The sequence below is a fragment of the Ceratotherium simum genome, chromosome 16 (genome assembly GCF_057802395.1).
Source record: "Ceratotherium simum simum isolate JZ-2026a chromosome 16, ASM5780239v1, whole genome shotgun sequence".
Classification (NCBI taxonomy): Eukaryota; Metazoa; Chordata; class Mammalia; order Perissodactyla; family Rhinocerotidae; genus Ceratotherium; species Ceratotherium simum.
Genome location: NC_141915.1, coordinates 39,092,280 through 39,104,723, shown reverse-complemented (window position 1 = coordinate 39,104,723; position 12,444 = coordinate 39,092,280). Strand labels below are relative to the sequence as shown.

Genomic DNA, 12,444 nt, shown 5'->3' with positions numbered 1-12,444 from the left:
CTAAACCCAAGGCTTCCCAAGAGATAGGGCCCTACAACCCCATACCCTTTCCCTCCTTACTCCAAAAAAAAAAAAAAAAAAGAGGCGGTTTCCTACACCTGCAGTGACCTGTGAGAGAACAGCACCATCTCCTGGTCCAGGGTGGAAACTGGTTTCTGCGCTGCAGGCTCAGGACCCTGATTGAGGGTGCCATGCTCGGGTTACCTTATTCTCCTTCCTGTCGTCCCTCTACTGCCGAGAGGGGGTGGAGGTGGGTGGCTTTCGATGCCCTTCCTCCTCTGGTCCAGATCTGGGAAGGAGGTGTCCCATGCTCCAAGCTGGAAGCTTGGCCAAGGCCCTTCCCCTTCTAGGCCACAGAATCTCCACTTGGGATGACAAAGGATTGGAGCAGGAGCTAAAAGATAAAGTGCACACAGCCTGCTGCAGTGGCAGCAGGGACCCCCAGTCAGTGTCCTCTTACCCCAGGCTCTGGTGCACACGGGTGCTGGTGGAGCCCCTCTGGGCGTTTCTCCATGAGTCCGGGCTTCCCTGCCTTGGGCTACCCTTCTCCTCGACCCTGTCTAGAACTGGACGAGGACACTAGAGGCATAGCCAGAGAGGGGTCTGCTGCCCCCAAGACCACTTCAGCCTTGCCTTTCCCAGGCGGGTGCACACGGGAACATCTGCCTAGCACATCCCCTAAAGGCCCCCAATTGGCCTACGCATTGCTCACCCCAAAACAAGAGTTCCTCAGGAGAGGAATGGAGGGCAGGCAGGTAACCAGGACGGGCACGCCAGTGCTACCCAAGCACAGCACTAAAGGCAGCGGCCCCTTCTGTCCAACTTTCCTCCCCAACCGAGACCCCTCACCCTCTTGTATTAAGCTAGCTGACAACCCCTTCCACCTGGATATCTCAAACCGCCATCCACTCAGTACATCCAAAACTCAGCTCTTCTAGGTTCCTTCTCCTGATCCCCCAAGCCATCTCCTGCCCAGTCCTCCCAAGCTCAAGGCCTAAGGACCAAGCCAGACCTTTTCCTCAGCCCCCACAATCAATGTCTACAAAGTCCTGACTAGTTTACTTCCTAAACATCTTGAATCCATTTTCCCACCCCCAACGCTCAACATTAGTTCAAGTCATGTGAACCCAACTCGTCACTTCACCCGTTTTCTCATCTGCAAAATGGAGAAGGTAATAACCCTACTTTACAATGTCGTGAAGACTACAGAATCAATATGTCAATGCAAAGTGCCCAACAGTACTTGGCTCACAGAACAGATACTTTATTGACAAATTTATTGGTGGTTGTTACTACCAGTCAAGTGGCAAAATAAAACCTATTTCCCATTTGTAAAAAGGGATAGGAATTCACTAAGCAACTCACACTGGCTATGACAGGGTTTTGTATGTTACGTGCCTTTATTCCAATGTCTGCTGAGAAAAGCCTTTTCCTTTGTGCCCTACATGATGGGTATAACCCCCCAAAACCTCTGATAGGCCAGAAAATAAAAAAGGTTTAGAAATTGGGGTGCTCAAAACAGCTTCAGTTACACCACAATAAAGCTGTTTAAAGACAGCTCAGGGCCGGCCTGGTGGCGCAGCAGTTAAGTGCTCACACTCCACTTCGGCAGCCTGGGTTTGCAGGTTTGGATCCCCGGCGCGCACCCACGCACTGCTTGTCAAGCCATGCTTTGGCAGCGTCCCATATAGAGGAAGATGGGCACAGATGTTAGCCCAGGACCAATCTTCCTCAGCAAAAAAGGATTGGCATCTGATGTTAGCTCAGGGCTGATCTTCCTCACAGAAAAAAAAAAAAAAGACACCTCAGTTAATAATCAGCAGTTGAAGTCGAGGTGTCATAGCTTCTGGACTGGTTGGTAGTAGTTGCAACCCCTGCTGTCTCGGAATTCTAGAGGTCTATTCAACCTTGGAAGTCAGTGCAGTTGAGAAGTGTAAACATACTATTTTCTGTCGCTTTTTAAACAATGTGACAACTTGTCACAACCATTGGTTCCCAACCAACATATGAGACCACTTCTGAGGTACCACTCATGCTCTGCTGTACAAGGGCAGTTTTGAAGCACAGTATTTTAGAGGCTTGGGTATAAGCCCTTCCCTCCCTCTCTTCAGAATAGGCCCCATACCCCACTAAAACAAGGTAAAAAACTTCTCTCCCATGGATAGAGGGGGCATGAGCCTCACCAGAGGCCAGGAGCCAAGGGAGAAATGAAACAGGGACCCAGGAGAGGGCCTGCATCCCAGTCCGCAGTGTGTGGTCAGTTCTGGCCCTTTAAATAGTGAAGACCCATCAAGCAGCCAGAAACTTTGGAAGAAGCAGATAGGTAGACAGATAAAGGCTCGTTTTATTTTATTGAATGATTGATCTATGGCATTGCCGAGGCCACTATATACAGACAAGAGAGGGGAAGCTTTATTTCTTGGTCTCTTCCTCCTTGGATAGAGTCTTGATGATTTCCTCCTTCTTGGCCTGGAGCCGCTCTTCACGGCGCTTGCGTGCTTCCTTGGTCTTAGACCTGCGGGCCTCAGCCTGGTCACTGAGTAATGGAAGAGAAAAGACGAGTCTGTTTGAGAATAGATGAGCTGCTGGGCAGAGAGAAGCACAGGCCCAGACCTCTCCCTTTGAGCCTAGACAGCTGGAGGAATGAGTTGCTGGGGCCACCAAGAGCTCCTACAACTAACCCAGTTTCTACCCCAACAGTGACGGGACGTGGTGCGTGGGTGTGTACCAGACAGAGAAGCATATACCTCTAACACAACAGCTGAATTCTGGACAGACTGCATGCAAGTCAAGATTAGGGATTAGCACATTTTACATGTCTCAGAAGAACCCTTAAAATAAAGGTCAAAGAACCTGCCTCCATGACACAGAGGCCAATTCCTGAAAAAACTTACGCCAGAAGCTTCTTGCGAGCCTTGTCTGCCTTCAGCTTGTGGATGTGTTCCATGAGAATCCGCTTGTTTTTGAACACGTTACCCTTCACTTTCAGATACAGGCTGTGATACCTGAAGGGTACGAGGAGCAGAGGTTCTGGTCAGCAATGGGATCAGAGGTTGGCCTGTGATGTGCTCCTCTACAAGGTCCCTAAGCGGGTAGGGCTCCTTTCCTCTCTCTTATTGCTGCAGGGACTACTTTCCCCCAAACCAAGACTTTTTGTGCAGTTTCTAGACCGAAGAACTCGCCTAGCAGATAAATTCAATTCTTAGCCTATCCTGAGGGTGTATGGGGGGATAAAAAACAGGAGAGAATGGAAGAACTTTCTTAGAAAGGCCTAAGATACACGGCTCCCTCCCCAAGGCCAATGAGACAGAGCTTGTGTCTGTGCAAAGCACAAGTCATCAAAGCGACAAATGGGTCTTGAGGAGCCCAGAAGAAGGGTGTGCTTACATGTGCCGGTCAATCTTCTTAGATTCACGGTATCTTCTAAGCAGCCGGCGCAGAATTCTCATCCTCCTCATCCAGGTTACCTTCTCAGGCATTCGAGCATTGGCAGTACCCTTTCGCTTACCTGTGGGGAAGATGAGTTAGGCCCACTGAAGTGCATCCAGGACTCAAGTCAGTTACTAGAGCCAGTTGACTGGTCACAATGATAGCCATCAATTTCTAAAACACTTTATAGGTCACTGAGTCATGTGCCAAATGCTTTATCTCATTTTAAGAAGCATTATTTCCATTTTACAGATGATGATCCCAAGTACTTAATATCTTTCATTTACTCAATTTTTAAGGAAGTACAAACAAGGCAATTATCCCCCATTCAGTCCACACAGAATGTGGATGTGACAGGGTATGCACCTAGGCAGTATGGTAAGCTGGAAAGGGCTTTAAAGGTGGTGTGACCTTCATCTCCCGAAATTATCCTGACCCTAGACAGTGGTTTTAGGATTTATTGAACAACATATTCAAGTTGCCAGCAGAATCCTTGGCATACTGTAGGTGCTCAATAAATGGGACCTCTTTCTACTGAGACCTTCTACTCCAACTCTAGTGTCAACTTTCTGATTTATTCAGAGAGAAAACACATCAAATACCTACAGAGTAAGAAAAGGGCTCAAGATGAGACAGAATGGGAAGAAAAAGATCTTGAATATATCTCAGTCTAGACTTAAAACATCTATTATTTCTTAAGTCTTAGAGAAAGGGGAAGAAAACACTTACCTATGCCCATATGCCTGCCCTTCCTGCGGGCCAAGGTATTTTTCCGGCATCGAGCCCGGGAATGGACAGTCACAGGCTTCCGGATGATCAGGCCATCTTTGATCAGCTTCCGGATCTGCTGACCTGGGAAACCATAATGCACGTGGTCAGTCAGCTGGGGCCTAGCCCCAAGAACGCTAGTCACAACCCAGAGTCCAAACAGGACAGGCCAGAGACATTGCTCACATCCCTGGCCCAGTGGCCTCAAAAGTGGTGGATATACTGAAACTTATATTTATTTTTTTGTAAACATTTCTACCCTTTTAGATGTTTTATAGCATACTATAAATATATATATTTGGAGATATGTGATTAAAATAGTGTACAGATGCAGCCTAGTCCTTCAGATTCTATCTTTCTGACCTATTAGCTACAGGCCTATAACAAGATTAGGATTTTTTTTTTTTAAGATTTTTTCAAGATTTTATTTTCATAGAGCAGTTTTAGGTTCACAGCAATATTAAGAGGAAGGTACAGAGATTTCCCATATATCTCCTGCCCCAACACATGCAAAACTTCCTTCATTATCAACATCCCCCACTACTGTGGTACATTTGTTACAACTGATGAACCTACACTGACACATCACAAGGATTAGGATTTTTGAGCACATTACAATGCCTCAAACCCAAACAGGTCAAGAACTTCTGTGATACTGAAAAAGATTCTTTGCCTGACCAAACTTTCGTCAATCTCCCAAACCTTCTGCTAGGCCCATCTGTGCACTTTCTTGTAAATTCTAGTTTTAGTAAGAACCCTGCTAAGTCACTTTAAGCAGAACCCCCTACCCTTGATGTCAGATCAGGTTTGTCATCACCCACCATTCCCCTGGTCATGTTTGATCACCCTGGCCTGTCATCAGCAAGAAACCTGATAGGTCAGGTTTCTTCTTAGGAATTTTCCATCTGCTGACCCCCACACCATGCTCCTTGGCTATAAACTCCTACTTGCCCTTGCTATATTTGGATTTGAGCCCCACTTCTCACCCACTGTAAAATCCCATTGCAGTGGTCCTTGTACCTATTGTAATGGTCCTGAATAAAGCCTGTCTTACCATCTTTAACACGTCACTGAGTACTTTTTTTCTGTAACAATATTATATGGAAGTAATGTGGCTACATTGATGCTATCTGCAGGACTGACATCTGTTTAACTGCCTTGAATAATTATATGCCAACAGGCCTCTACTCAAGTCTGAGGTCCCAGGTCTTTCAAATTCACCACTTCATTTCCTTGGCCATCTCTATACCCCAGTGCCTGTACTGTCTCTTCATAAATCTTTCACATAGCTATAAAACAGAATATCCACTCTAACAATTAATATAACATCGAGAGGTTCCACTAATTTCCATCCTGTCATTCTGGCAAACGACAGGAAGAGAACATCTGGCACCTCTCAACTTCTGTGACTCCTCCATTGTACAAGACCCCCAGACTATGAGCCTTCCTATGTTTAAGAGTCAACACAATTGTGTCATCTTTCATCTCATGAGGAGGAAGGGGTAGGGTAAAGAAGGAACACAGATCCTAAGAACTCACGGGAGTTGGCATTGGCGATTTCATTGGTCTCATTGGGGTCCAACCAGACCTTCTTTTTGCCACAGCGGAGGACGCTGGAGGCAAGTCTCTTCTGAAGCCTGAGCATACTGTGATAAACAAAAAACACCATCAGGCCCTGGAAGTCATTCCTGGGCAAGAATGAGCATCCCCAACAAGACCTGCCCTCCAAAGTCTTCTCAAGTTGCGAAACATAACACATTGGAAAGTGGATGTGAATATGCACTTGATATTAACGGCGAACACATCTCCCCTCACTAAGACTTTTGCCACCAGCACCACATCCTCACATTGAGAATCTTTCCTATATCAAGATCTTTGTTAAAGCCTTGGGCTGTGCGTTCCTGTAGGGGGCAACTGCCCACCCTGGGACGAAAACAAAATCCCAGCTATGCCTTAACCTCTCTGTGCCTCAGTTTTCTCCTCTGGAAAATGAGGCTAACGCATAAAATCAGGATGAAGTGGGGGCTTAGGTCTTTTCTGGTATCCAGCTCTAAAAACAAGTGTTTAACACGAAGAATCCGAGGCCAGTGGGCCTGATTTGCTAGTCTAGTCTAGGCATTTGCTACCTAGACTCATTTTCCTTGTCTTATCACAGTAATGAACTACGTTCGGCTAGCCTCAGAATCTCCTTCTGAGCGGTCTCCGGGGTGGAAGGCGTCAAAGTGCTAGGGGTCGCCTCACTCTCGGCAGTCGGAGGCCTGTCCTACGTCACACGGAAGCAGAGATCGCTTCGGATCCAGGTGAGCCCAGCAAGTAAAGGGGCCACCGCCTAGGCCCGGCCGCTGCCTCTCCTCTGCCCGCGTGGATCGCCCCCGGCCCGCGCGGGGCCCGCCTTCCCCCCGCCCGGAGTTCTCGGGACGCTCCCCACCCCCACCCTCTCGAGGCCGGGGCCTGGTGTGCTCCGGCCTACCCCAAGCTCCGACACCGGTCGCGTTAGCGCTGCCACCACCTCATCTCTCCCACCCGGAGACGCGGCACCGAGCCCGGCTGTCCTCCAGCAGCCCGGATCAAACAAGATCGGACACCCGCATGCCCTCACCTCATGGCTGCGGCCGCAGCTGCAAAAGGAAAGAACTCCGTCTGGCCAAGCTCCTCCCATTATCTGTGAGGGGGAGAGCCCATCCCCCACTCCGCTTTCGCCCGTATTCCCCTTTGGTCCTTTCATCTTCCACCACCCCAAACTTACTTATATCCTCTGTAAAGACCCGGGATAATAGAAGCCTAATATCGGGAATCGGCTTTAAACTTAAAAACATAGAAAATATACCCCTTCGGTAAGGCAAAGTGGTATAGTCCAACTTCCTACTAGGCACGCGTAGTAAGGGTACCCGATCACGTGGGTGGTGGCAGCCGGAAGTCAGGGTGGATTGCGCAGGCGAGATGAGGAGGTCTTGCTAGAGTGGCCTACTTCAAGCTGGCGTCCTGGATGCTTAGAAGGAAAGTTTTATTAGCGGAAAAAAAATGAGTGAATGAAGCAAGAGAGTATAATGAGGGCAGGTATCAGACAAAAGCAACCTTTTATTCACTCTCCCAGTAGATTGGGAGTCTCTGGAGTGCAGAACAGATCACTGAAGACATGTTTTTTGCACCACTATGATGCTTAATTAGTGCCTCAGTTTCCTCCTCTGTAAAGTGTACCTAATCCGAATTCCGTCGTCCAGTTGTGAAAATCACGTGAGTTAACGTTTGCAACTTGCTAAGGAATGCATTAGGACAAGCTCCTTGATGGCGGGAACCAGTCTTTTTGGCTCACATGGAGCTTTGCCCATAGTAAGCACTTGAAAAATAGTGTATTGGTTGAGTGAATGAATAGTTGTGAAAGTTAAAAGAAGAAATAAATAAATTCGAATAATGGGACCACTCATCATTCTTTCTTCCTGCTCTGGAGCACGCAATGCAAAAACCCAAGGAGAATATTCTGGGGTCCAAGAAACCCAGATCTGAGTTCTGGCTTCAACTCCTTGCTTGGCTCCAGCAGATCATCCCATGTCTATCATGTGAACTTTCCTGGCTGTTAAATAGAGCTGAGAAGGTCAAAAAGAGAGGAAGGGAAGCAAAATTTATGCCACTTCAGCACAACAACACAATTAGGGTCATCCTCATTTTATAGGTGAGTGAGGTAGCAGAAATTGAAAATCCAAATCTTTGTGACCACAAAACCCATGCCTTCTCTGTCATGCCAGGTTCTCTTGTGTCCAAGGGATAGATGGGAACCCCGCTCAGGGTTGGATCTGTTCAGGGAACAATGCTAATGTGCTTTATCCTCACTCTCCCTCAAAGTGATATGATCAGTTAGGCTGGCCATCTACTTGTTGCAGAACCCAGGGTGAGGAGGAGGAGTCAGTGTATTCCACAGTCTCTCTTTCAGCTGAACACACCAGGCTGGCCTTATTTTAGGGTCACTGAACCTGGTCAACTTCTCCATTCTACTTCTCTTCTCTCTGTGAAGCAGGGAAAGAGGTAGAGCCGGGAGGTAAGAGGTCCTGTCTTGACTGACCCCTGCACGGCACCTTACAGCATCTCCAAACACCCCAGCAATCCATCATTTAATTTCATTCTCCCTCATCCTCCTAATAATCTCAGGTGACAAAGACACCACAGTACCTGCAACCCGATTTCACAGGAGAGGTGTAGTGATTTGTCCAGGGCCACATGACCAGAAAGACCATTTGCCAAATTGGCACCGAGGTCTCTTGCCAGAATCCCCTACTCCTTTTCTCTCCAGAGATCATGGTGTATGGGGTCCAGGCCTTAGATATTTGTCCCCAAATCAAGGATAAATGAGGAGCAATTCTAGGACAAAGGTCATTAGATCTGATTGTAGCCAGTCTCTCCTCAGCTCTGCATTTCTTCCTCCTCTTTCCTCTCTCTTCCAAGGAACAGAGACCTCACCCAGCCCCACTCCTAGCCTTTTGGAAGGGCATGGGGGTGTCCAGCGGCTAGGACAGAAGGACTCCCGGGTCCCTGGGATTTCTTGGTGCTGTCTCTGTTGGGACTCCCTTTGGACACCCTCCCCAACCCAGCCTCAGCCTCAGCCTGGCCCGCACCACCATGTTGGACGCGGAGGGGCCTTCCTGTTTGGTTCAAGGCGGCCTGGACCCACACTGGGGAGAAAGGAGTTAAAGCCGGGTCCCAGGATCACCGGGACCGGGAAGTTCCGGTGACCCAAGCTGGAGTGGAATGGGGAGACCGGCTAGAAAGAGCGGTTTGGGAGCGAAGTGGGGGAGGTGCCAGCCATGCTAATCCGCGCCTCACCCCCATCAGCGCGTGGCAACCACTGGTAAACCGCACCCCCCTTTCCCAGCCCCAAGGCCGGTTTCTACTTCGCCCCCAGAGTGGGCCGCCCTCACCCTAGGCGAGTCGGAGGTCAGCGCTCGGCCCCCTCTAGAGCCAGGAAAGGCGTGCCTCCCTCCGGCTGCCCTCCCATTGTCTGTGCAGAGCTAGCGAAGGGGCTGCGAGGGGCGGGACCGGGGCGGGCGGAGGGAGGGAGGGAGGGGCGGGGGGAGATGCTGAGCCTTCAGGGGAGGAGGAGGCGGCGGCCGCAGAGGAGAGAGCGGGAGGAGGGAGAGAAGGCAGGAAGAGGGCAACCGAAGGCCTGGCCAGGTGGCTGGACCGGGTGCTGGCTGCGCTGCGCGGCTCTCGGTTCCGACGGCCTCTCTCATGCGCTGAGGGCGCCCGGCTGGGCCGGGCCGGCGGCCGGAGGGGAGGCTCCTCTCCATGGTCCAGAAGACCAGCATGTCCCGGGGCCCTTACCCACCATCCCAGGAGATCCCTATGGAGGTCTTCGACCCCAGCCCACAGGTGAGGCGTGGTGGCCGGGCCTGAGGGGAGGGGACCGCTCCCGCGTTGCTTGTGGGATCGGCTCGGGCGCCAGGGACGAAGGGGTTCTATGCCCGGCGCGAAGGGGAGAGGGGCGCCTGCGCGCCCCCCATCCCTGCCGGTCAATGATTGATGGGCGCTTGGCCCGGAGTTGGGCTGCGGTTTTGCGGAGCGGGAAGGGGGCGGTCTGGCTGCCTGTCACCCTCGCCTCCTCGTCTCCCCCGCGTCAGGGTCCCTGCTGTTCGGGTACTGGCTCCAGTGCGCTGAGAGTGGGGGTGTTGGTGGGGGGATCCGGAGGTTGAGGGAGGCTAGAGAGCGAGCTCCGGCAAAGGGGACGACGCAGAGCGCGCTCAGGGGCGCCGGGCGGGGGTGGGTGGGGTGGGGGTGGCACTGGGAGATGGCCAAGGCGATGGTCAGAGGGCGGTGCCAGCAGGCCTTTGGAGCCGCAGACACTGGCTCTCCAGGGTGGGGAAGGGGCCAGCCCCGGCCAGGTCCCCATCCCAGCCACCTCAGCTCCACCCCTGTATTGGACCAGCTCCCCTCCCCCAACACCCACGTTATCTCTCCCTCCCCACCCCACCCCCCAGCCCCGGAAAACGCCTCCAAAGTTTGGAAAGTTGGATGGATGCCAACTCAGTGTCCTGGAGAGGAAGCAGCTGTGTTACCTGGGGGAGGGGTCTGCTACCCTACCCCACTCTCACTTTTCCTGTGCCCCTGGTTTACCCCCAGGAAGGGGCATTCTTGGGTGTGGTTGGTGCCCATGGAGTGACCAGCGGGCGGGGGGGGGGGGGTGGTCGTGCCAGGGGATTTCTCTGGGATATTATGTCCTTTTCCAATCTGACAACACCCAAGGCTAGGATAGCATTAACTCTTTTCTTGCTGTGGCCAGCCTGGAGCAACTGTAACCACCATGATAATGTGGTTGATGGGCATGTAGGGGGGGGTCAGATCAGACCTAAAAATACCTCCTTTCTCCACCCCAGGCCCCTTGGAGCCTGGGAGGCAGCTGACTGGGGCCTTCGTTTCAGCTGTCCCTTGTCCCTCTGGGTGCCACTCCCTTTTCCTAGCCTGGGGTGGTGGTGGTGTGAAAGAGAGTCTGGGGCTCACTGAGAGATCCTCTTAAGTTCATAGGGATCGTCAATCCTAGAGGTTAGGTATATGTCTAGCTTGAGAGAAGGGAATGGGAGGGAGGATTCTTGAAGGCTTTCCAGGTGCCCTTCACTCCCATCTCTCCATCCTCCTTCTTGTACTCAGGCCCAAGGAACCAGAGCCCCTAGACTGTCGCGGCTTATCTAGCTTCTTTGGCAAAGAAACTCTAGGATGGAGGCTGGGGGCAGGGGCTTGGAGGGCCTGAATCCTCAGTTATTCCCCCCCTACTCTGGACTGGTCTGGGGCCAACATGTGTATGTGAGTTGAGGAGGGCAAAGAAGCAGCCCCCTTTACAGGAGGCCTGGAAATACCTGAATGCGTGGCTGCTTGAGAGGTCAGGCAGTGTCCACTCCACCCCAAGCCAGGAGCCCGGCCAGTGAGACTGAGCCCGCCTACCTTGGGGACCTGTGGGGGCTGTGTCCTAGACTTGTCTTGGGGCAGGCCCAAGGGGCATTTAGATTGACGTAGCCTGGTGGGTATCATGGGGAACAGGGTATGGGCAGTGGCAGCTGGGGGTTAGAGAGTGGAAGCTTGATCCCTCTTGCCCCCTTGGGGAGAGGTGTGACCACTGTGATGGTGAGGAGGGGGCTGAGAAAAAGTCCTGCCAGGGCGGGGGTGGGGACAGCTAAATCTGCCCCCATGGCACTGAGCCGGAGTTGGGGTTGGGTGTGTACTTTACAAATACACTTCTACACCCCCCACCACTCCCCGGAAATCTAGTTTTGGGTCTCCAAGAGCTGAGAGCTGCCACTCCCCTCCCCATTCTGCAAAAAACGAAAACCGAAGGCAAAGAGTTGGACACAGGGAGAAGCCAAGCTGGGCCCGCTTGGCGATTCCTCTTCTCTGGGGCCACTCAGCCCCGCTCTGCTCCGGCTGAGGGGGAGAGGGAAGGGGGACTTGCCCCAGCTCTCTCTGCCTGCCTGTCCCCCCAGCACTGCAGGCAGCTTCTCCCTTCCCCCGAGGCCTCTGCAGCCTGCCCAGCATCTTAATTAGCTTTGCTGCCTAATGAGCCTCCAGCTTGTCAGCGCCTCCCCCTTCCCAGCCTCTCTGATTTGGTTTGGGGGTTTCTGTGTGCTCTTCCCAGGGCTCTCCTGCACTGTCCCCCACCCCATGGCTGTGGTCTGGGCCCTCCCTCCCCCTTGGGCTGTACCATCTTGGGAAGAAGATGGGGGGGCTGTTCCATCAGGGAATGATCTTCCCCAGGTTTGGCTCTAGCTCTGGGCCCGATGGGATGAGGGTTGGGAAAGGTCCTTTCTGATTCCACTCTTATCCCTTCCTGGCTTCTCCAGGGCAAATACAGCAAGAGGAAAGGGCGATTCAAAAGGTCGGATGGGAGCACCTCCTCAGATACAACATCCAACAGCTTTGTCCGCCAGGTAATGGGGAGGCTGGGCTGAGAGGAGGGAGGTGACTGGTTGGTGGAGACCAGCTTTGGTGAGCTGCATCTGAGGCTTTCTCCAGGCACCCTCCCCCATGTCATTTGTCACCTACCTGGAACCACCCCGTCACCCTGACACCCCATGACCTCTCCTGCATATACTTTCAGCTGCACCCACTCCCTCAGCCCCCGCCTAGCCCCTCCCCCAGCCCCAGGCAACAGCCCTTGCTGCCTGCCTGCGTCATCTCATTCAGGGACAGCCTGGCCTGCCTCCTTCTAGCTTGGTTCGGGCTGTCACCCACTCCCCCTGCCGGCTGTCTGCTTCCATGTCCTCCCCCAGA

The 12,444-nt window shown here is 52.2% G+C and overlaps 2 protein-coding genes across 6 annotated transcripts in view; one reads left to right on the top strand and one right to left on the bottom strand.

The window, feature by feature from the left end:
• Positions 1-2,324: 2,324 nt before the first annotated feature.
• Positions 2,325-6,840, bottom strand: RPL19 (ribosomal protein L19). 2 transcript variants are annotated; one of them, XM_004434582.3, is made up of 6 exons: positions 6,797-6,840; positions 5,737-5,843; positions 4,159-4,281; positions 3,388-3,508; positions 2,895-3,005; positions 2,325-2,536 (listed from the first exon to the last, which is right to left on the bottom strand). In XM_004434582.3, the coding sequence occupies exons 1-6, from the start codon at positions 6,799-6,801 to the stop codon at positions 2,413-2,415; spliced, it is 591 nt and encodes a 196-aa protein (XP_004434639.1). In that variant the 5' UTR covers positions 6,802-6,840; the 3' UTR covers positions 2,325-2,412. The 2 variants fall into 2 exon arrangements, with proteins under 2 accessions (XP_004434639.1, XP_087297209.1); XM_087441083.1 differs by having other exon boundaries at positions 6,668-6,800.
• Positions 6,841-9,315: 2,475 nt separating this feature from the next.
• The window catches only part of CACNB1 (calcium voltage-gated channel auxiliary subunit beta 1), a 23,756-nt gene continuing 20,627 nt past the window's right edge, over positions 9,316-12,444 (top strand). For all 4 annotated transcript variants that reach the window (XM_087441076.1, XM_087441075.1, XM_004434583.3 and 1 more), the window contains exons 1-2: positions 9,316-9,558; positions 12,015-12,101. In XM_087441076.1, coding sequence (XP_087297202.1) covers positions 9,475-9,558; positions 12,015-12,101 — 171 coding nt within the window. In that variant the 5' untranslated portion in view covers positions 9,316-9,474. The remainder of the gene's footprint in view (positions 9,559-12,014; positions 12,102-12,444) is intronic.